The sequence below is a fragment of the Camelus dromedarius genome, chromosome 3, assembly GCF_036321535.1.
Source record: "Camelus dromedarius isolate mCamDro1 chromosome 3, mCamDro1.pat, whole genome shotgun sequence".
In the NCBI taxonomy this organism is placed as follows: domain Eukaryota; kingdom Metazoa; phylum Chordata; class Mammalia; order Artiodactyla; family Camelidae; genus Camelus; species Camelus dromedarius.
The window spans coordinates 40,159,474-40,183,965 of record NC_087438.1 but is presented as its reverse complement, the minus strand read 5'-3'; the positions used below and the strand labels follow the sequence as shown (position 1 = coordinate 40,183,965).

Here is a 24,492-nt window from a genome sequence, read left to right as displayed (position 1 = left end):
CTACTTAGCGGTCTTTAAATGTACCATGCTCTCCCACCCTTCCATTCTGCTGCACAGACTGCTGCCGTGCTTTACAATACTGTCTTCTCCTGTCTTAGCTGCTTCTCAGCTTTCAAGATTCATCTCAGACACAACCTCTCTCTAACTCCTCTAGTCCAGCTTAAATGCTTCCAGAGTACCCAGTGCTCACTTGTACTACAGTGTACTATAATCTCAGTTAGGAGAATGAAAGAAAAATAATTTACCACAGTGCTTTTTGATTAGTGCAATGTAGATTCAGTTTCTAATTCTGTCACTTACTAGCTAAGAGACCTTGATCATAATACTGAACCTTTTTAAGTATTTTTTTGTATAATAATGCTACATATCTCATAGTATTATTTTGCATATTACATGAAATAATGCATGAAATAATTACATGAAATATTTAGCACATTGTCTGGTACTTACAGCAGATGTTGACATTCAGTAAGTGTTACCTGTCATTATTAATTATGCTGACAGTGAAACGAGTTGCCTTGTGATGGAATCTCTGCATCACTGTAGATATTTACTTAGTGACTAAATGTATATATTTACTGGGACAATATAAAGGGCTCATATGATAAGGAATTGTGTTTGCCATCATCCTATCCCAAGTCTATGAAATCTTCCTCACATATCAAAATCTTTTCAAAGCCTGTACATACCACCTTTAAGACATCATTGCCAAAAGCAGCCTGTTCCTCTTCAGTACTTTCATAGTAATATATAGCATGCTATTTGTCACACACTGAATTTTATGGTGAGCATTTATAGTGATAAAATGGGAAGCTTAGATAATCACCTAGCATAGTCTATGACACTAAGCACTAAGTAGATCCCCCCTTTTCTTAATATGTTATTTGAAGTTCATTCTGTAGACGTTGAAAACATACTGATAGTTTTGAGCCCACAGGTGATTTGATCACAGCAGTGAGTTATAAGGATTAATAGGACAGTAAGTTGTAAGATGCAGGGGGAGCACCTAAGGATAAAGACAAAGTTTAGTGAGCTGGTTCAATATTTATACTTCATTGAATACTTTCCAGTTCACATTTGGGAATGAATGTGCTATAGTAGAAAGAACATAGGTTTTGTAGGTAGATGTTTTGATATGTGAATGAGACCATCACAGTCTAGCAGATCATAATTTTTCCAGGAGGAACAGAGAATTGCCAGTTGAGTTTGTATTTTTTTTTCCATCTACCTCCCAGTGTCATTCTACAAATTGTACATGTAGGATCAAAAGACAGAAATGAGGGAATGTTATACTTTTAAATTATGTATAGGAATGAATAAATCTAGGGACTTACAGAATACTTTTATTTCTAGGTGTTCTCATGTATTATTTCATTTTTTTCACAGTAACTCTGGTAAATGATGTAATTTCCATTTAACAGATTAGGAGAATGAAACTCAGGTTAAATCATTCATTACTCATAAGAGGCAAAAAAAAAAAAAAAATAGGAAGGTGGGGTGGGTTTCAAAAACCCAAGTCTACTGACTATAAATTCAGTGTTTTAATGTTTCACTGTACAACTGCTGCAGTGGTATAGCTGAATACATGTGCTCCTTTCTGTCACATGTTAACCTCATGGGTAGGTAAGCCAAGTGTAGTATCCACAGATTATCAGTATTATCCATTTGAGCCTCAGTGTCTGTTTATACACACATACACATGCACATTCCCACCCCAACCTTTAGAAAAAGAGAAAAAGTCAAATCAGAATTAGAACAGACGGTGAGTCTGTTTAAACTCCAGTATTAACCATAGTGAAGGGAAATAATGATTTGCATGCTCATAATTTCCAAATGATTAGAGACTGGCTCTACACCTACCCTAAGCTGCTTATCTAAATTATCAGCAGGAAGTAAACCTGTCAATTTCTTTAGTCCAGAGCCTCTTAGACTTTGATGAACCTACCGATCACCCCAGGGATCTCGTTAAAATAAAGATTCTAGTTCAGTAGATTGGAATAGGGCCTGGAATTCTGCATTTCTACCTACTTAGGTATTGCTGATGTACCTTTGTCATGCAGGGTGCAGAATTTTTATTTTTGTCCAGAATGCATAATTACTTACATAAAGCTAAGCTATTTGTATTCTTTTTTTACACTTAGCTTTTATCCCTATTTTCTGTATAATGTTTATACTTAAATTTTTTAATTGCTATATAAACTGTGGACTTAATTTAATATTATTAGGAATTTATATCTATTCTCAGGTATTTTGCCATTCTAGATAATACTGCAGTGAATTCCTCTGGGCATATACCTTTTGCTTTTTAGTTATTTCCCTAAGATAAATTCCTAGGAGTAGTTACTAGGTCAAGGAGTAAGACTCTTCATTGTTTAATGGGTACAGAGTTTCAGTTTTGCAAGATAAAAAAATGAATGGTGGTGATGGTTGCACAACAATGCAAATATGCCTCATGTCACTGAACCATACACTTAAATATGGTTAAGATGGCAAATTTCATGTTATGTGTATTTTGCCACAATTTAAAATGTTTTAAAACAAAAAGAAGGTTATCTTCCTTCCAAAAAAAAGAATATCTTTATATTTTGTTACATAATAAACCATTTGGCCTTTTAGAAGGAATGATCAAATTACAGTACCACCTACTTGTTTACCTCACTTGTATTGTCTTATGGTTTCTTAAAATTTTTGCTAAATGGTCTAAAATGATTCTTCAGGGTTGCCTTAATTTGCATTTTTATTTCAAAGTTGAAATGTGAACCTTTGCTTTTGTGGCCTTTTTTTTTTTTTTTTTTTTACTGTTTGTATTTCCCTTTTATGTGAAATGTATATTTATGTCATTGGCCCATGTTTCTATTAGGACATTGATCATTTTCTTTAGACTTACTGGAGCCATTTCTATAGTATATTGTAATATTTTAAGTAAATATTTTTCTAGTCTTTATTGTCTTAAATTATATTTAAGTCTCTTTTTGATTTTTACATCCTACAGGTGAACTATGGAAAAGTTTACAATGACAGTAGAAAAGGATTGAAATTCACTGTCTCCTGTGGCTGCAGTTCAGAATTTGTTTTTGTACCATATGGTAGCACCATTGCTGTTTATACCGTTTACTCAGGAGAACAGATAACTATGCTTAAGGGACATTATAAAAGTGTTGACTGCTGTGTATTTCAGTCTAATTTCCAGGTAAGAATGATACTTAAGGGAATTTAAAATGTTCAGATAGCTAGCTTGGTAGAGTGATTGTATATAAAAGAGTACACTGCAATTTCGTTCTAAGGAATTATACTTCTTATCCACATTTGAGCTAGGGTTTATTGAATAAAGGATAATAGAAGGTATATTTTTAGGTGGCATAGGATGTCTCTATGAATCAGTATAATACTGTGCAACTTGACTGGGATAAATTCTTTTGCATATGGGCTCCATTTATTTAGCAGTTGAAAATCTCTGGCAAATTAAAATAATTTCTTGCCCACAAGCTTTTGGGGGAAAAAATGGAACATGTATATCTAATCTCAAAACATAGTTTGTGTATTTTGATTGTCTGCAATATTGTTTGTTTTTTTAATTTTCTGCCAATGGCTAATAAGTTTGCTTTTGAGTTGATCCAGCTTACATAATTTAAGTACCTATGGTTTTTGTTTGTTTAACATCCTTACCTTTCTCTTTTATCACACCAGTTGAGCAGATTGCTTTTTCCACAGAATATTTGCACGAATTACATCATAGGCTCCTTTAAATGAATCTCAATGTAGTAAGATTGTTGATATTTTCTGTGTATTGCAGATAAGGAAAATGAGGCTCATGAAAGTTAAATACTAAAAGAATGAAAATTATGGGTTCTTAGAACTAGGAAGGACTTTTATCACCTTATTCATTCATTCATTAATACTCATTACTTAATTTGTGTTTGACACTGTGAAGTAAAATATACAGGGCTGGTTTTTCAGCCAGCACACCTCAATATGGCAGTATCCATTATTAAAATATTCAAATACATATCCTTCTGTTTGTTACATAGCTGTTGCACCAAGCCCCCTAAGTGACCTTTAGCTTCACCCCTTCCCTGGGGCCTCCTAGACCTCACCTCAACCCAGCAACTAAAAAAGGCTTTCAGAACCCTCCTCCCACTCTATGTCCAGTATCTCTTCTGATTGCCAGTGTCCTGATATACCAGTTATTAAACATTTTTAGTGTTATTTCTGGGAAAAGACTACTACAGCAACCAGAGAGGTGACATGACTTGCCTCAAATCAGCACACAGATTGACAGAGCATGATTATCCATTCAAAGAAGTTCTTAGAATACAGTACCTCTTTTCTTGTCCAGAGTCACTTAGAGACACAGCCAAGACTTTAATGCAGGTATTCTGACTACCAATTATTGCTTTCTACAAAATCAAAGTTCCCTAACAGGTGTTCCTAGAATGGATCAAAAGTGTGTCAAGCTGTTGATTTCCCTCAGCCCCTAGAATAGCTGGGACAAGCCAAGGATAGCCAGAAACCTGTGGCCAGTTGCCTCCTGACAAATACCATTTCTGTATGTGCTATGTACCAGGAAAGATTTGAATCACTGCCTTACATCAGAAAGCATCCAACTCTTATCCCATTCCATCTATTAGGATTTCTGAAAAGGACAATAATTATAAATCTAAATTATAGAAGTAAAAGACTTTTTTCTTTTTTTAATGGAGGTACTAGGGATTAAACCTAGGACCTTGGCACATACTAAGCATGCTCTCCACCACTGAGCTGTATGCACCTCCTAGAATTAAAAGGGAGTATAGTACTCCTGCATCCATTTAGCAACAGAATCCTTTTATCAATTATATATTACATAAAACTCACTGTCTGAAAATAAAATTGATAATTATAGTAATTCTATCATAAATGTAAAAATTTGAAAAGATACACCCAACATCAAAATAAATGATAATGAATTATTCCCCGTTAACTAAAATAGGGATCCATGAATCCATTCTGCTATAAGTAAGTAAACTAATAAATTGAAAGTCTGATGAGGAGTGGGATATTACATAGTCTCGAGGTAGAACCTACAAAATATTAATTACAAAGGTAAAATGAGTAATTTTACCTTGAAGAAGACTGAGATACATCAGTGTAATCAAATTATCAAGGTATGTGATATTCCTGGCAAAGATGCATCACCTGAATTTAATCATGAGGAAACATAAGACAAAATTTGAGGGACATTCTACATGATAACTGCTGTGTATCTTTAAAATTGTCAAAGTCAGGAAAGCCAATGAGAGACTGAAGAACTTTCCAGATTGAAGGAAATTAAACAGACATAACTAAGTACAGCATGTGATTTTTGAACTGGAACCTTTTGCTCTAAAAGATATTGTTGGGACACTTGGTGAAACTTGAATGGGGTCTAAGAATTGGCTGGTAGTGATATATGAGTGTGAACCATCTGATTTTGCTGGTTGCATTGTATTTATGTAGGAGAGTCCTTGTTCACAGGAGATATATATTGATTGTTCAAGGGTGATAGAACCTCATGTTGGTAACTTAATCTTGAAATTTCTATAAGCTTTGAGATTCCCCCATAGGAATATTTTCAATATAGGCCAGTATAACATGTTTCTTAAGTTCTGTTGGGGTGGAGTGAACATTATTGAGCATGTGCAGACAGCATATCCATGAAGACAGTGACAGACTGTGCATTGGCCCAAGCTTCCCCTTATAAGTAAACCTCTCAGCAAGCTGACAAATTCATCAGTTGAATAGCAGTCAGTTAGGCAGCTGTGAGCTCAATAAAACTTCTTGAATTTTTGGCCTATTTTAGCTAGAAATTCGTGGTTTCTTCATTGAAGTCTTTACTGAAACTCAGTTATTGACAGAAAAGGACAAACTCTTACATTTCTTCAATTTTTTTCCACTCTTAACACTTGATGGATACTATGACTGATAAAAACTACTATGATTGAGTGTTTTTGTAAATTTTAACATGTTAGCAAACTCTGACATATCCTAATTACTACTATTTTTAAATATAAAACAAACCTTTACTACATCTTAAACAAACAAAAGAGGACATCAGCCCAGTGTCTTTGGGGAGTAGAGATAGAATTAATCTAATGGATCTAACCTAAGAACTAATGGTTTAAAGAGTTCAGGGAGCTCATTTCAGATTGGTTCCAGCTCTAAGCTGACCCACAGCCGTGTCTTCGCTTTCTGTGTTACAGGAGCTGTACAGTGGTGGCCGAGACTGCAATATTCTTGCTTGGGTACCATCCTTATATGAACCAGTTCCTGACAATGATGATGAGGTAAATATTATTAGTACAAATTGTACAGGGACTTGTAAATCATAAAGAAAAAACTTTGTATTAACTTACATGAGACTTTTAAAGCATTTCTTGATATTTTCTGATTGTAAAAATAATTTTCCTCTATAACACATTTGGAAAATTCAAAAAATATTAAAAATATAAGTTTCTGAAGTTGACTTAATCACCATTAACATTTTACTTCATTTTACTTCTGGTTTTTCCCTCTGCATGTTTTTTTTTTTAACATAGTTAATATCATGCTTAACATACAACCTTGCATCCTACTTTTCTCAATACTATACAATAAGACTTTTTCATGTCATTAATAGCTATTCATAAGTATTGTTTTTAATAATATAGCATTCTGTTACGTATATACCACAGTTATTTAAATATTTACCTATTTGAAGACATTTCTTTTGATCATTATAAAACATAAAGGTAGCTATTCATAAATTATTTATATTTCTGATTACTTCTTTGGATAGATTCCTAGAAGTAGATTTATCTATTAAGTTATCATGTATGACATTTTTTAATGCTCTTTATTCATGCTGTCATATTTTGTCAATTTACACTTCTACCAGCAGTCTGTTAATGCCTTTCTTACAGCATAAATTGGTGCAAATATGACAGTGTGAATAAAGAGCCTTAAAAATTCAGTGAGTAAACAAAGATGAATAAGGCATGATCTCTGGTCTTAGGTAGTAGCCTCTGAATTTTTTTACTTTTACCTTAAGCTACCTAAAGGTGGTATTTTCCAGATTTCATCACATGTCCAATTTGGTCTATTGTGGCTTTGATTAGTTTTAGTGTACAGATGCTTTAAATGACTGAATTTTTTTTTTTTTTGTAGACAGCTTAATATGTTCAAATAATTTGGTTTAGCCATTTATTTTGTATTATTGTTAATTACTGTATCCTGTTGTTTGTCAATTACTATATACTTTAAATCTAACATAACACTATAGGTTATGTTGGAAAGTTGAACAATCATTTACCAAATGAAAAATATAAAAGTAAATTAAAGGTAAATTATCTTTTACTTAAATATGGAAAAAAGGATATTAGAAGAAAACTAAACTGCTTATTTTATAAAGATAATATGGGACAGTTTATTTCCTTATTATGAAGTTATGGTGGTAGTTTGAACTCCTCATCTAGAAGAATTTTGTATGTGGGTAATCAAGCTAAAAAGTAGAAATCAAATCGAAGTACACAAGAAACAAGTCAGCTTTATATTTAAGTTTAAGAGCTATAAAACCTTACCTTTTAAAATATACTGGTATATAAGGCTTTAAGTTAGGCACCATTCTCATATTAATATAAGATGGTAAGTGACTAGATTATTTCCACAAAAACTTTAGTTTGAAAGATTCCTGTGAATGTAGGTAAAACATAAATATGGTCATGTTGTAGATCCCAGTAGAGAAGTCTGTCTACATAAGACCCTGTCCCTTACATGTATATTTACTATTTAACTTGTATTTAAACGTGTTTTCATCTCACTATCAAATGGGTGACTGCTACATTTTCCCGGAGAGGGAACTTAACAGAAAACAAAACACACAACTACATACACACACTTACTTGGTCTTTAGTGTCAGGTAAACTAACTAATAATAATACTGGTAACTGGGTTCAAATCCCAGTTCTGCCATTTATTAGTGATCTGGGACAAGTTTATGATCTCTTCAAACATCAAAATCATCAAAGCAAACGTGTTCTTAGGTTTCCTTTCAAATCCACCCTTGAGATGAGATTTACTTCTCCATTAGCCAAAATATAATCCCTTAGGGGTGTTTCTTCTGATATCCAAGATAGAGGAGGAATTTAGTTCTACCATAAAAAACTAAAAAACATTGGGTGATAGAGATAGGTTTTATTGTCTTTAAGCATAAATCTTATTATTTAGTTGGCAGGCTGTTCTGTTATATTCTAAGAGATCTACCCTTTTTTTGCCCCCACTTCCTAAAACTTGGTCAGTGTCAGAGCAAGGCTGTATAACTTCTTTTCACTTTTTCCTGCCTGAGGTCTCTTGGGTGGCTATATTATAGTTTAAATATGATCTCTTTTAAAATCTTACTTTATTTTGACAGTGACACAATATGTAACTTTTATTTACCACTTGTGTGGATGTATAATCACTTACTAAAACAGATCCCCCCTATATTCTACCTATAAAGACTTTCCACTAATTACTAGTAAGAAATTTAGAATTTATCAAGATATATATGTGGTAGATGTTAAGTTTGGTTCTGTTCTCCCTTTCCATTATTTGGACCTGAGCTAGATCCCCTTTAAATTCATACTTATCTAACTACGTTCACAACCATCTCTCAGTAAAACGGGCAGCCTGATAAGTTAGAGATGGATATGTTCAAGCATAGAAAGAATGTCCACTAGGCGGAGATGTTGGAGAGAAAACTGAATAGATGGTAGTTAGACTTGATCAGTGGGTCACAAACAGCAATATGTGTACCATATCATATGTAATATTTTTACTGCAACTTTCAACTACAAGTAAGATATTTTATTTGTGATTTTTTAGCAATAAAATGTACTTCTAGTAATACTGTAATACATTCATATTGTTATCCTTTACTACTACAGACTAAAATTTATATGCAACTGCATTTCCAATTTTCACTTATTATTTTTGTCCACTCATAGCAACAGTAATTTACCTTAAAATATAATTTTGCTTCTTTGTTGAGTCTTCAAATGAAATTTAAATGTTTAATAGGTTATATTATATATTGGGCTTCCATAGTGGAATTAGGAGGAATGACTTTTGTTTGGCTTACCTACCCCAGGGCTTTTTTGGTGGATAACTAAGGCAGATTTAGAGGCTTTCAGAGGTAGCAGAGGAAAGAATAATCACCTACCCCTAAAGACAATACATCTTTGAGTAAACTCGCACTAAATAACCTAATTTGGTAGTTAAATTATAAACCCAGAAAGATAGGAAATTCAGAAAACATTTGGATGAAAGAATAAATGAACAGACTTCAGTATGCTACTCTCACAAATAAGTGGACTGCTGCTAGAAAAAAACTGAATAGTTAGCTGAGGCTTGGTAATAGTTTTGGGTCTGGACATTTGGGATATAATGGAATTTTGTTTGTACAACTAAGTGAAAACGGCCAACATTAGTTTCAGTAATGGCAACAATACCCAACATTAGGTTAAGTAATGGACTCTGAGCTATAGCTTTAACAGCTATAAAGAATACCCAAATTAATAGATTGTTTTCTGACTATCCACGCTGATACTTGGGGAATTTTCTGGAAACACCTACTTTTTCTCCTGTTATCATTGTTTGACTTATAAGAGTCTAAGTCAGCTTGTTCATCAAAAAGGAACTGAACATTCTCAGGTATATTGTAGGGGTTACCCTTAACATAAAATATTGCTACATGTTATAAAAGGCAATACATCTAAGATGATTTAAGAGTAATCTAGTTACTAATACATTATTGGATTTGGGGTTTAAACAAACTCATAACAAATGTAAAAGCTGCTCATAATGTCCAGATACTCAAAAAAATGAGGTTATCTTAAAGCCCTTTAATCATTTGCCTGAGAATAAGAAGGTTGCCATTCAGAAAGTCTCCCAAAAAAGTGAATTGATTTGAAAACCCCAGATAATTAAAATTCCTCTAATTGCTGGTTATGTTTATTAGGTGCAGCTCAAAAGTTGTAAGAATACTGCAATGTTTTGTTGTTTTAAATAAACACAATCTATTTTTTATTTTTTTAAACTTTTTTTATTGAGTTATAGTCATTTTACAATGTTGTGTCAAATTCCAGCGTAGAGCACAATTTTTCGGTTATACATGAACATACATACATTTATTGTCACATTCTCTTTTGCTGTGAGCCACCACAAGATCCTGTATATATTTTCTTGTGCTACACAGTACAATCTTGTTTGTCTATTCTACACCCCATGTCCCCCCCTGGCAACCACAAGTTTGTATTCTATGTCTATGAGTCTGTTTCTGCTTTGTATTTCTGTTTTTTTTTTTTTTTTTTAAGATTCCACATATGAGCGATCTCATATGGTATTTTTCTTTCTCTTTCTGGCTTACTTCACTTAGAATGACATTCTCCAGGACAATCCATGTTGCTGCAAATGGTGTTATGGTGTTATGCTGTTGGTTTTTATGGCTGAGTAGTATTCCATTGTATAAATATACCACATCTTCCTTATCCAGTCATCCATTGATGGACATTTAGGCTGTCTCCATGTCTTGGCTATTGTAAATAGTGCTGCTATGAACATTGGGGTGCAGGTGTCATCCTGAAGTAGGGTTCCTTCTGGATATATGCCGAGGAGCGGGATTCCTGGGTCATATGGTAAGTCTATGCCTAGTCTTTTGAGGAATCTCCATACTGTTTTCCACAGTGGCTGCACCAAACTGCATTCCCACCAGCAGTGTAGGAGGGTTCCCTTTTCTCCACAGCCTCTCCAGCATTTGTCATTTGTGGACTTTTGAATGATGGCCAGTCTGACTGGTGTGAGGTGATACCTCATTGTAGTTTTGATTTGCATTTCTCTGATAATTAGTGATATTGAGCATTTTTTCATGTGCCTATTGATCATTTGTATTTCTTCCCTGGAGAATTGCTTGTTTAGGTCTTCTGCCCATTTTTGGATTGGGTTGTTTGTTTTTTTCTTATTAAGTCGTATGAGCTGCTTATATATTCTGGAGATCGAGCCTTTGTCGGTTTCATTTGCAAAAATTTTCTCCCATTCTGTAGGTTGTCGTTTTGTTTTACCTATGGTTTCGTTTGCTTTCAAGTTTAATTAGGTCCCATTTGTTTATTCTTGCTTTTAAATAAACACAATCTAAATGCATGTTCTCTTTCAAAGAAAACGCCAAGGGAAACCAACATGCTAACAACCAACATGTTACCATTTCTGACACATTTTGTGTGTGTTTCTGAACTACTTTACTAGCTATAAAAATAAATAAATAAACCTCACTATTTAATAACCCACATTACTTTTTGGACCACCTTAGTCCCCATATATGGCTTTTTGATTATTTATAAAAGTCAGGTCTATCCAAACAATAGAAGTTGCCTACATTAATATTTTGGGCTGTTAGGTCAGATTATAGACTGAGTCCAGTCCTAGCTACATGGATGTTAATGTGCTACCTTCTCCAGGTAATTCCAAAGGGTTGTAAAAATACCTTAAGTAATAGCAGTATCATTGTGTTTGTGTGTGTGTATGTGTGTGGTAACTACTTTGAAGGAAACATAATTTGGATAAAGCCTGGTATGTCTATTTATGTTAAATGAAGTTAAACTGTTTTATATTGTATGTAGGGTGTTTCTTATGTTATTTTTGGTTTGAAATTAACAATTATATAAGTTTTTTTTCAAGATTATCTAATTGCTTTTTATCTGATATATTTCATAACTATATTATGAGCCTAAAATATTGAGGTAGAATAATCGAATCTTTCTTTTTGTTCCCTTTTTTAGACTACAACCAAATCACAATTAAATCCAGCATTTGAAGATGCCTGGAGCAGCAGTGATGAGGAAGGATAAATATCAATTCTTAGTGCCTTTTTGTTTCTATTGATGAAACTTTTTTAAAACAGGACTGTTTTGTTTTATTTTTTCAATTGTCCAGTGACAGCTAAATTAGCCCTGAATTTGTGTGACTTTCCATTTATTTTAAAATGAGGTTAGTAATTTCATGAAATCCTGTAACAGAGTTCTATGTACTTTACTTAATCAGAACATGTCTCCTTGATCCAGATGCTGTGGCCTGCTGCAGCCCCTACAGCTGTAGTACAAGGGGACAGATCATGGCACCTCCTCTGTGGGAACTTGAACAGTTTGTGTGACCGTAAGATGTAGTCTCAGAGAATGAGCAAGTATCGTGGTCAGTGCTGACTTTCTCCTGCTGACTGTACCATCACCTTCCTCATTTTCACTTTCAAGAATGATTTTACTGAGGATCATATCAAAAATTATAGTTGAAAAGTTAGCACCAATTTTTTAATTCTTTCTTATTTGTGTATTCAGTTTTTGCAATGATTTCATTTATTTGACCATTGTCTAGCTTTGTGTTAAGTTTTTTTGAATTTGGTGCCTTCCACAATCTAAAAAGGAAGAGGTTTTTAACTTGGGGAAAATTCCATGTTTCCTTTATTTTACTGTCAGCAACTTGAACTGCTTTTCTATGAATCTGGTTAAGATGTGACTAAGTCCTCCTTCATTCATCAAAGCAGAAGATATCCTGGCAGGAGATCTGTCTTAAACATGAAATGTCACAAAAATTTCTATTTTGTTGTCTCCTCTTCTCATGTCATAACTCATGAGTGATTATCATGAAGCTAACCTTACATTCCCTTTCTTTCTGATTCTTATCAGTAGGAGACTAGTTAAAGAGGTTTTTGTGAGCTTGAATACCAAGTATACAGTAGTAGAGTTTTTAAATGTGTAAGTGTTAGGCCTCATATCAGACCTTTCTGGCCAAATGTTTTGTTTTCCATACATTTACTTTTTAGTTAATTTTCTTAAGCCCTGACTATTTTACTTCCACTTTTTCTCCCCTTGGTGAGGATGTTTATGACCTTTGAAAATGCTATTGAAATTGAGAATTTTTTTTTGTTTGTTTTAAGAAAAAAGAAGTCTTTTTCCAAGCTGTAAATAACTATTACTTCTTTATAGTTATATAAATATACATGCTTATTGTAAATAATTTAAGCCATAAACCTTCCAAGACGTAAAGATGACTTGGAATCATGCCACCCTCGGGTAACTACTACTAATATTTTAGTGGCCATTCTTTCATGCATCTCTTTATGACACATAATTTTACACAGTTGGGTGTTCGGCATGCTGTTATCATGCAAACTCCTCTTCCCACATCAGCAACTCCTTCCTCATCCCTTACCCCTCCTTCCACAATCCAAGTTATTAACCAAGTATGTGTTCATTCACATTATAATCCAGTAAGGACCTATGTAGACATAGATGGGCAAGTATTTTTAGTTTGAAAAAATAGGATATACACAGTTCTGTCCTGATTTTTTTTCAATTATAGCTCACAGAAATTTTTCTGTGTCATTTGGTATAACTACATGTATTGACTATATTTTCTTATTTTCTGTATTCTTGATACTCTGGCATTTGGGGCCTTGATCCTGGCAACACTGCCTCTTCCAGGTCTAATTAATTCCCAGAGATAGCAAAGGACTCCCCAGGGAGCATGCCTTTGATATACAAACCAATCAATCCAGAGTCCACACCCCCAGCCATCTTCTTTATCAAGCTCTCACACACTAAACCACTATTCCCCTTGTCCTAGATTACCCCAGGGCCGGATACCAGACAACTAAGTGCCAGAGTCTATTGAAATTATTCCAACTATCCAATCCTAAATTTATTCGGTGTACCTATCCTGCCCCACTCATTCCTTCCCAGCAAACCCCAATAAAGGCCATGCTCTGCTTTCTCCCTAGAGAGGCCTCCTGACCTAACCTAGTCCTTCCCTCTGTAACCCTGCATGGCAGGGTATGCCATGCCTTCTGGTTCTAGTTCTAGGGATCTGTGAATATAAACATCTTCCTTCGTGATAGTCATTTCCTTCTGTGTGTCTTGCCATACCTGATTAGAACAAAACCAGGACAAATCTTAACACAGTTAGCACAGCGAGCTGGGTGATTTGCACGAAAAGTAGATGATATTCTTTGAGCTGCTCTTGGCTTATTGTCTAGATCTGACAGTCAAGGGACACTGCCTGAAAGGGCACCCCTGGTTGTTGGTGCACTTGCTGCTTGGTGCCTGCTGCATTGTGTTGTTTTTCTGTCAGGTATTACCATGATTTCCCAATCTAAAGGGGGCACTCAGTGTATTTCCCCCATTGGTGGAGAGCTCAAGATCCAGGACAGAACCACAGGGGTTTATAGGTGACTGGCTACATTTTTAAAAGGTCCATCTGCTGGGAATGAGGAGTGACTACCCTCCTACTGCCATAGGACAAGTCTAATCCACTGACTGGGCAATGCTGACAAGCAGTAGAGCCATCTGAGTCACTTAGATGAAGAATCTAGTGTCTGGAATGATATATGCTTCTGGAGGCATGCATAAACCATTTCTCTTGTCCTCCCTGAGCTTTTCTGAGTCAAATTCCATCTGTTCCTCAAAGCAGTAGGAGATGGCACTTGAACACTTGCTCATATGCTGTGAACCATTTGTGGGTTTGATGTGAGGGCCTTCTCAGAAGATCATGGCTCCCCACAAACACTTCAAGTCGCAAGCTTCATTGCTGTGCCTACTTGCTGCTGTCATGAGCAACTTATTCCCCAACCTAGCAGGGTCTAACAGGTCCCATCCCTGGAGACCAGTGGCTCAAGCTGCATCTGGTTCCAGCACCCCCCCCACCCAAAACCCTGAAGAGTTGATCCAATTAATTTTAAAAATGCAAAGTACTTAATCCATGTATATGTACTCTCCTAAGAGCCGCTAATTGTCAACATGCAAAGGGTCTTGTGCTCAAACAAAAAATGTAAAAGTTAATGCTGATGCCACCATTGCTTTCCTAGATGTAGACTTTAGCCCCTCTAAGGTTGATTGGGACACCCTAGAGAAGGGGGGCTTTGCTTACAGAGATGCCGCTCAGAACCATCAGGAGCTTATCAGGTAAACATCCAAAAGGGGGGAAAAAAAAGGAAAAATTTTAGTCACCTAGAGATTCAAGCCATTCTACAAATTTGAAAAAAGGTGGGTGTGAGGAAGGGACTGATTATTCTGTGGACAGAGGACATCCCAGGGGAAAGTTGCCTAGATGCACTTGGCCCCTTCAGCCTCCCTCTTTTCCTCTTACCAGCCAGAAAAAAAAAATAAAGACTGCACCTTCAGGGTGCAAAAACCTGAAACAGGAAGAAAACAAGAAAAATGACTTTAGGTGGCTACAAACCCAAGGGGAAAAAAACCAAAAAGTTTAAATTTTAAGTGCTAGGCAAATGCCAGTCTAGCAAGCGTAATGCTAGTTCTAGATTAGTTACTGATTTAAAAGCGAAACAGAGAAAATAAAAGGTAATTGAATAATATATACATATATAATGTTAAAACAGTTTTATAATTTGGAAATAATTTGATCCAATTGGAAATCCAAAATTTATACACTAAATGAATATACTAAAGGATTATTTTATAACAAAAAGATAAAAGGGCACCTTATGATGCATTACTACAACATTAATAATGTGGTCCCATCCATTGGGGCCCCCATACTCTATATCCAATATTATTGACGTTACTGATTCTATTCAGTCAACAACTGGTAAATATTTTGCTCTAATAGATTTGGCTAACATGCTCTGTTCAGTGCCTGTTTCACCAGCCTATAGCTGCAATTTGTCTTCACCTCAAAGGAACACAATACACCTTTTCCAGACTGTCCATCAGGTACCTCAGCAGCTTTGCCATCACACAGTCTTTGCAGACAGGATCTCAACTGCATCCACCTTCTTCCAGGAGCACAGGTATGACATTACACTGATAACATCCTCCTCCAAGGGGACTCATTTGGTACGCATTTAGGATATACAGGTACATCTTTTAGTACTTTTGGGTTCTGATGGCGACATAGTCTTTATCTACAAATTTTACATCCAAATTGAAATTAATAGGTACTCCTGTAGCAGACAGCTACTCATCTGATGTGGGACCTGTATGAGCCTAAACTTCCACCAAAAACAAAACCCTTGTCAGTGCAGCTTTACACCTTTCTGTTGACTGTTGGTCTTATTGCCCCTGGTCTGGGTGCTTTCATTAATTTACAGTCTGGAAGCCCAAACCCTCTAAAGCCATTGTTTCAATCAAACATGGCAAATGCTGAGACCCACATCACCTCAGATGGGTACCATCTTGGAAAGGATACCCCAGACCCACATCCCAGAGAACATTTCCCAGTCCGAGACCTCACCATTGGAGATGATCTCACCCCGATACTAAAGCATGAGCCCCAGCAACGCCCATGACTACCTCTCCTAAGGCACAAATTGGACATAGGACATTTTTGCTTTTCTTCCTTTGTCATTAGGGATCCCATTACATTTCTGAGCTTACTGTCTGCTTAGCCCATGATCCTGCTCTACTCCTTTTTTTCTGCCTAAGAGTACACCCCTGCACTCCCATGCCTAAAGGGAAATCTAGTGGAGGTTACTGCTATCTGTGTTCTAAATATTAATGGAGATTACTGTTTTCCCTGGAGGCTCTTGCCTCCTATCAGTCAACTCCTTCAAGCGCTCTGGGGAGAAGACCATCTACTTCACAAGGCTTTTTCCTACTCTCATCCTGTGTCTGCTCTGTGATTACCACAACCACTCTTTCCCCTTGGTTACACACAATACCACTAATCTTTACATATACTTTGCTAATATGTCATTTAATACCCTGCAACAAAAGAAGTGCTGGACCTGCACTTGGTAGATACACAAATAGACACGTTATAATCTCATACTTTCAGCACGCTTTGAAACTCCACTAAGATATTGTTGGAGACTAAGAATTTCAGCTCTGTCTTCTTGGCTAATACCGTATAAATAGAAAATCTAGTTACGGGCTGGCCTGCAAGGACTCCTTACAACTCTACTTATGTTCTTCCTTTCTACTCTCTTAGTAAATATTTTCCACACTGTTTAGAGCAGCTTGTGTTCTACTCTCTCATAGTCTCCACTAGCATCACCCCCAAATATTCCTTAATAGGATGCCAAAGCATCATGGCCAATTGTATTGATTACATTTTCTTATCTTCTGTATTCTTGGTACTCTGGCATTGGGGGCCTTGGTCCTGGCGACACTGACCCTTCCATGTCTAACTAATGCCCAGAGATAGCAAAAGACTTCCCTGGGAGAATGCCTTTGATATGCAAGCCAACCAATCCAGAGTGCACACCCTCAACCATCTCCTTTATCAAACTTACACACCGATCCAGTATTCCCCTTGCTCTAAACTACCCCAGGGCCAGCTACCAGATGACTAGGGGCCACCCCTGTAGCCCAGCATCTACAGAAATTACTCAGACTCTCCAGTCCCAAACTTACTCAGTGTACCTGCCCTGCCCACTCATTCCTTCCCATGAAAACGCCAGTTAAGGCTCTGGGCCATGCTCTGCCCTCTCCTATCTGCCTCCTGACTGGTCCTGGCCCTTCTCCATGTGGCCCTGCGTGGCATGGTGTGCCGTGCCTCCGGGCTCTAGGGATATGTGAGTATAAACTTTATCCTTCATGACAGTTTTCCATGTCTGCATGTCTTAGAACCAATCCCAGTTACAAATTTTAACACACTGTCATTTCTTTTCATTAACTGCACAATACTCCATTTTGTGAATGTACACAGTTTTTTTTTCAGGCCCTTTTTAGGGCCACATGTACAGTGGTAAAAGATTGTGAAGTGCACTATATTTTCCTTAATGATTTGGGTGATACCCTTTTGTTACTGAGTAGCATCTTTTCCTCTGGCAGAGGAAATGGTAATTTTGCTGGGTAGGATTCTTGGGTTGCAGTCCTTTTATTTCATTAGCCTGTAACTATTATGTCCACTTTCTTCTAGCTTCTATTATTGCAGATTAGGATTCTAAAACCAGCTTGATTTTTTTTCCCTTTGTAGGAAACTCATTCTTTATAGCTGAAAGCTTGTCAACTGAGGGCTTTATTTTTCTTTTTATCCTTAATGTTATCAGTTATCTACCCCTCCCCCCTCACTTCCTGGACCTCTTGTGAGCTCTTTCAATCCAAAGCCTCAAGCCTTTTCTCAGCTCAGGAATATTTTCTTCTAATATTTGTTTAATTATTTCTTCTCTCCTCTCTTTTTTTTCTTCTCTGCATCACCTAATAATTACATGTAAAGTTGACTTTGATCTCTCCTTCATAGTCTTATCTTTCCTTCCTGCTTGCCTTTTTTTTATAATCCTAAAACAGTTCCTGCCACATAGTAGGTGCTCAGTAAATATTTGCTTTTTTGTTTCTGTTCTGTACTTCAAGATTTTGCACTTGACCTGCAAGATCACTAATTCAAGACTAACTGATCATCAGGAGAGACTTATTAATTATTGTTTTATTTTTCTCCCCACCCTAAACCTTTGTTCTGTTTTTAAACACTTGCAGAAATATATTGGAGAAATAGGAGTGATCTATAGAAGCTTCCACTTAAACCTTTTTTTTTTTTTTAATAGACTTTATTCTTTTAGAGCAGTTTCAGTTTCACAGCAGAACTGAGCAGAAAATACAGAGTTCCCACATAGCCATCCTCCCTCCCCACACGTATATACTCCCCTACCCTCAACATCCCTCATCATGTGGCATATTTGTACAGTCGATGAACCAACATGGGCACATTATCAACCAAAGTCCATAGTTTACATTAGGGTTCGCCCTTGATGTTGTACATTCTATGTGTTTTGACAAGTGCATAATGACATGTAGCCACCACTATAGTATCATACAGAATAATTTCATTGCCCTAAAAATTCCTTGTGCTTCATCTTTTCATTCCTCCCTCCCTCTCTCCAAACACCTGGAAACCACGATCTTTTTATTGTTTCTGTAGCTGTGCCTTTTCCAGAATGTCATTTACTTGGAATTGTACAGTTTGTACCTTTTCAGACTGGCTTCTTTTATTTAGTAATATGTCTTTTAAGTTCTTCTATGTCTTTCATGGATTGATAGGTCATTGTTTTTTTACTGCATATACATTTTTTAATTTACATATATGTAGTGTTCATTGTTTCTAAGAACATTTAGAGCTTTAGCTTTTTAAACTTACATAGTTATCAAAGGAATAAAGCCAAGCACAAAATAAGAATTAACTCAAAAAGATACATACACCCTGCTGTTAACAGCAACATTATTTATAATTGCCAAGATACGGAAGCATCCTAAGTGCACATCAATAGTTGAACAGATAATGGAAATGCAGCATATATATATGTGTGTGTGTGTGTATATATATATATTTATATATGTATATATATTTATATATGTGTGTATATATATAAATGCAGCATATATATATATATATATGTATGTATGTAATGGAATAAAGCTCATCCATAAAAAAGAAGAATATTTTTCCATTTGTGGCCCTTCATTCACTTTTTTCTTTTTCACTTCAAAAAACAGAATTTTATAACTGGTAGAGACATTTCCATTACATCACAAACAACAAAATACCTAGAAATAAACTTAACCAAGGTTACCTATACTCTGAAAACTGAAATGACACAAAGAAATGGAAAGATTTCTTATGCACTTGGATTAAAAGAATCAACATTATCAAAATGGCCACACTACCCAAAGCAATCCATAGATCCAACGCAACCCCCATCAAAATACTCGTGACATTCCTCACAGAACTAGAACAAACAATTCCCAAATTTACAAAATACCCCAGTCAAAGCAATCTTTCGTAGGTCTCTCTTTCTCTTTTTTTCTTCTTCTTTTTGTTCTCTTTTCTTATGGTCTGATGACTAGGGAAGGTCCTTTAACATTTGTTGCAAAGCTGGTTTGGTGGTGCTGAAATCTTTTAGCTTTTGCTTATCTGTGAAGTTTTCAATTTCTCCATCAAGTCTGAATGAGAGCCTTGCTGGATAGAGTATTCTTGGTTCTAAGTTTCCCCCTTGCATCACTTTAAATATATCTTGCCACTCCCTTCTGGCCTGTAGAGTTTCTGCTGAAAAATCAGCTGATAACCTTATAGGAGTTCCCTTGTATGCTATTTGTTGCTTTTCTCTTGCTAGTTTTAATATTTTCTCCTTATCCTTAATTGTTGTCAGTTTGATGACTATGTGCATTTGTATGATCCTCTTTGAGTTGATTCTGTGTGGTACTCTCTGCGTTTCCAAGACTCGGGTGACTGTTTCCATTCCCAAGCTGGGGAAGTTTTTGGTTATTATCTCTCCAAAAATTTTCTCAGATCCTTTCTCTCTCCTTTTTCTTGGACCCCATAATGTGAACATTAGAGCACTTCATGTTATCCCAGAGTTCCTTAAACTATTCTTATTCCTTTTTATTCTTTTTTCTGTTCTGAAGTAGTGACTTCCACTAATTTCTTTTAGGTCACTGATCTGTTCTTCTGCCTCATTTAGTCTGTTCTTGGTTCCTTCTAGCGTATTGTTCATTTCAGTGATTTTATTCTTCAACTCTGTTCGAGTATTCTTTCTGTTTTCCAACTCTTTGCTAAAAACTTCACCCTGTTCATCTATACTCCTCTTGAGTTTTCTGAACATCGTGGCCATCATTACTTTAAACTCTTTCTCAGATAAATTACCTATCTCCTCATCACTTATTTCTTCTTCTGGGATTTTATCTTGTGCCTTGACCTGAGAGATATTCCTTTGCCACCTCATATCTGTCTTTCTATGTGTTTGTGAATTCCTTCCATGGGCTTTGGGATTATTGTTTTCTTGTTTCTAGTATCTGCCCCTGGTGGATGAGGCTGGACTAGAGGCTTATGCAGGTTTCCTGGCAGGAGGAGCCAATGCCTGCCCACTGCTGGGTGACGCTTGGTCCTGGACCTCTGGTGAATAGGGCTGTGTCTAGAGGCCTTTGTGGCTTAGGGAGTCTGCTGATGGGTGTGGCTGTGTTCCGACCCTGTACTTGTTTGGCCTGAGGCTTCCCTACAGGCTGTTGGGAGGGGCTAGGTCTTGGTGCTAATGATTCAATCAAGATGTCAGCCTCCAGGAAAGCTCATGGAGATTAACACTCCCAGAATGTCCACCACCAGCTTGTAAGTCCCCTGGGTGAGCCGCAGCCTTTCCCCACGTCCCTGGGAGACCCTCCAAGTCCAGCAGGCAGGCCTGGCCCAGGTTCCTGTGAAATCACTGCCTCTACCCTTGGACCTGGTGCACATGAGTTTTCGTGTACACTTCTCAAGGGAATGGAGTCTCCGCTTCCCCGAGTTCTGTGAGGCCCCCAGAGCCAACCCTCCCTGGCCTTCAAAACCAGATGTCCTGGGGTCTCCTTCTCTTCCCAATGCTGGAACCCAAGCTGGGGAGCCTGACATGGCGCTTAGAGCTCTCATTCCTGTGGGAGGACCTCTGCAACTTAACAAATCTTCAGCTTGTGGGGCGCCCACCAGGGGTGTGTGGAGCCCAATTATATCGCGAGCATGCCCCTCCTACTGTCCTGCTGTGGTTCCCTCTTTATGTTTCCAGTTGCAGGAGCTCTTTTTTTTTGCTAGGTTCCAGTCTTCTTTTTTGATAGTTGTTTAGCATTCAGTCATGGTTTCATTGTAGTCATGAGGAGAGGCAAGCTCGCCATCCTGCCACTCCGCCATCTTGACCAGAACTCCGATTTCTCCCTGAAACTTGTTTTAAATTGTTTCATTGAGCTGATACTTGTCCAGCCTTATTGACTGTATATATCAATGAACCAATTACAAAGGTAGTGATCACCTGTAACTTCTCTCTGTTGCCTTTTATATTTTACAAATTTTCCTTCTGTGGTGTCTTAGCTAATAGTATGTGTCTTTCAGTCTTATAAAGTGCTTGTATCCTGCCGTATTTCAGAGGACACTTATGCCAGTTGTTTACTGCGCCTCAGATTGATTCCAGTTTTAAAGTCATTTATGGCACACCCGTGAAATGCCTGCTTTTAAAAAATGCATAGAAACCGTAAATGCAGACGTTTACTAGCACAGCCCTAAACCTGTGTTTAACAGGATGTCTGAAAACAGCGTCATGGGTAAGCTTTTATACTTCCTACCAAGCTTTTTCTTTACAATTAAGGAAATACTTCAAGAGAGGGAAAAAAAGACATCTTCAACTGAAGCATTCTTTTGGGTCAGTTTATACTAAAAAGCTCCATTTAGACTAGATGAAAACCTTTAAGGAAAGCTGTGAAGACAAACCCTTAAGCTGTACCACTTGCTTTAACAGTTGAAAATAACTTCAAAATGAAGGCTCTTCAGTAAAGGACACAAAGGTTTGTAGAGCCTACTATTGGTGAGACACTGGAAAACAGAAAAACTTTAGCTCTTATTTAAAACCTGAATGAGAGGATAATAGAAAAAGTTTGTCCCAATGAACTAATCTCAATTATACTTCAAAGAAAAGTCACTATCACACAAATCAGATATTGAACCTAATGGCTGCATAGTTCTAACTCAAATATTTCATTACTGTTGAGTCATATAGTAATACTTGGTTACTTCTATAAAAATGAGTAACTACGGAAAGTTAGAAAAGCTAAAGTCATTTCTGTAACTTATAATTTTTATAAAAATACATTGATACAGTTCCTTTTTAAAACTTAATTTTTTCTCTATATTCAGATCCTATTTACTCAGCCCGAATTTTAAAACTCTTGAGTATCATTAGAACTGTAAACTGAATATCAATCAAACCATGCCAGAAATGAAATTGGCAAAAAAACCTTTTAAAATATATAGCAGGGAAAGCCAGTTACAGAGAGGAAAATAATCACTTTGCTTTGTATTATGATAAAGTTTCTAGACATCTGAGGGTTAAATTTATTGCTAGAATAGAGTTGGTTCTTTTGTTTTAACTCTGGAAAAATATTAAATTCAAGGGACATATCTAACAAAGCCCAATCATGAATATGGATTTCCCTTGAAAAAAACATGTACAGTCCTTTTGTGCCATCTTGAATCACTGTACTGTACCTTAGTGCCTGGAATTTTTACAAGTCATTTATTGTAAGACAAGCTTTTCTATCTTACTAGTATATCAGCAACATCCTCAAATACAGGAGGCATAGTTATTTTGCTGCCATGTAGTTCTTTGTTTCCTGCTTTTTAAAAATTGGACAATTAAAAACTAGAAAAAACTAAGGGAAATAAGATAAAGAACTGTGTTATGACTGCTCTAATTCTGTGTGTAGGAGTTGGCAAATGCCCTGTAACTTCCTGACAAACCACTGCTGTTTATCCTCACAAGGGTACACATAAACTTTGCGCTAGTGGGTTTATACAGCCCTCCCAGTCTACGCTCTCCCAAGGCCTGGAACTAAATAAAGGTCACAATCCTAACTTGGTTTCTTATTTTGTCACTAAAAACACAAGTCAGTCAATGTTTAAGACCAGATTCCTCAAGCTCCTCATGCTTTTTATTTCTTGACAGTCTGTCAGTGGCTGTTGCATAGGGTCTGTAGCGGGCCTGGCCAGTGGCTTTGTTTCCTTGGCATTGGTGCTCAACTCTTGAAGGCAACTAATGATTGGCCCCAGTGATTGGCGCAAGCCATTTCTTTTTTGTTCATCTCATCCCCTGAGCAAGAGTTAGTAACAGCACTAAAACAGGGCCAGTTAACACCCTATTCAAACACCAGGCGGGGTGCAGGAGAGCTGCTACTTCCCAGGTGGCTCACACGCAACTCTCCAGCTTCTCTTCTCCTACATAGTGGCATCATCCACTACTGCATAAGTCTGAATACCTTTCATATAAATATGCTGTTAAGGTTGTGCTAAAATGAGGGAATAATACTCCTATTAAGTCTTTGAAAATTGAGTTATTGACTATTTTTATGGTACTGCGTTGTTTTCTTATCTACATATGTATACAAAATTTCGTCCAAGTTTCAGTAAATACTATGGAAAAAATGTATTAAAAATAACTTAGTGTTGATCACTAAGAACATTAAAGAATGGCAAGTTTATTTTTAAAAATTGTACTGGTTTCATAAAGAAATTAATAATAAACAATAGACTGGAAATCAGAAGACCTGAGTCTTTATCTTAGTTTTACTACCAAGTAAATATGTGAAATTTGAATACCACTTTTTTACTTTTTTTTTCCATCAGTTAAAAAAAAAAAAGAAGGAAGGGACAGAAAACTGGAATAGAAAATTGTTAAATTCATTCCTGCTCCAAAATCACATATTATAATGTTCAGAAGGTGTTTTAAAATAGTATTTACTTTGTGAAATACATAAATAAGTAGAAGTTTACATTCGAGATTAATTGAAGTTCATTGAAGGCAAAGGTGGAGTGTCTTTATAAAAAGTCTCATGAATTATCTTATACTAAATAAACACTCAAATTCTAATGAAGTGAACATTCTGTTTTGCCTAAACTAAAATTCGTAAAGTTTTCATCCAAATTGTTATGGAAACACCACTTAATTTAGCAAGTTACTTCGCCTTCCTGAGCAAGTTTCGTTTGTGGAAAGGGAATAAAATACACCTTACAGAGTTG

General features: G+C 36.4%; 1 protein-coding gene across 3 annotated transcripts in view; it reads left to right on the top strand.

Annotated features, from left to right (window-relative positions):
- Positions 1-24,017, top strand: part of ERCC8 (ERCC excision repair 8, CSA ubiquitin ligase complex subunit) — a 56,775-nt gene extending 32,758 nt beyond the window's left edge. For all 3 annotated transcript variants that reach the window (XM_064480872.1, XM_010974901.3, XM_064480875.1), the window contains 3 exons: positions 2,993-3,190; positions 6,219-6,302; positions 11,805-24,017. In XM_064480872.1, coding sequence (XP_064336942.1) covers positions 2,993-3,190; positions 6,219-6,302; positions 11,805-11,873 — 351 coding nt within the window. In that variant the 3' untranslated portion in view covers positions 11,874-24,017. The remainder of the gene's footprint in view (positions 1-2,992; positions 3,191-6,218; positions 6,303-11,804) is intronic.
- Positions 24,018-24,492: the final 475 nt, after the last annotated feature.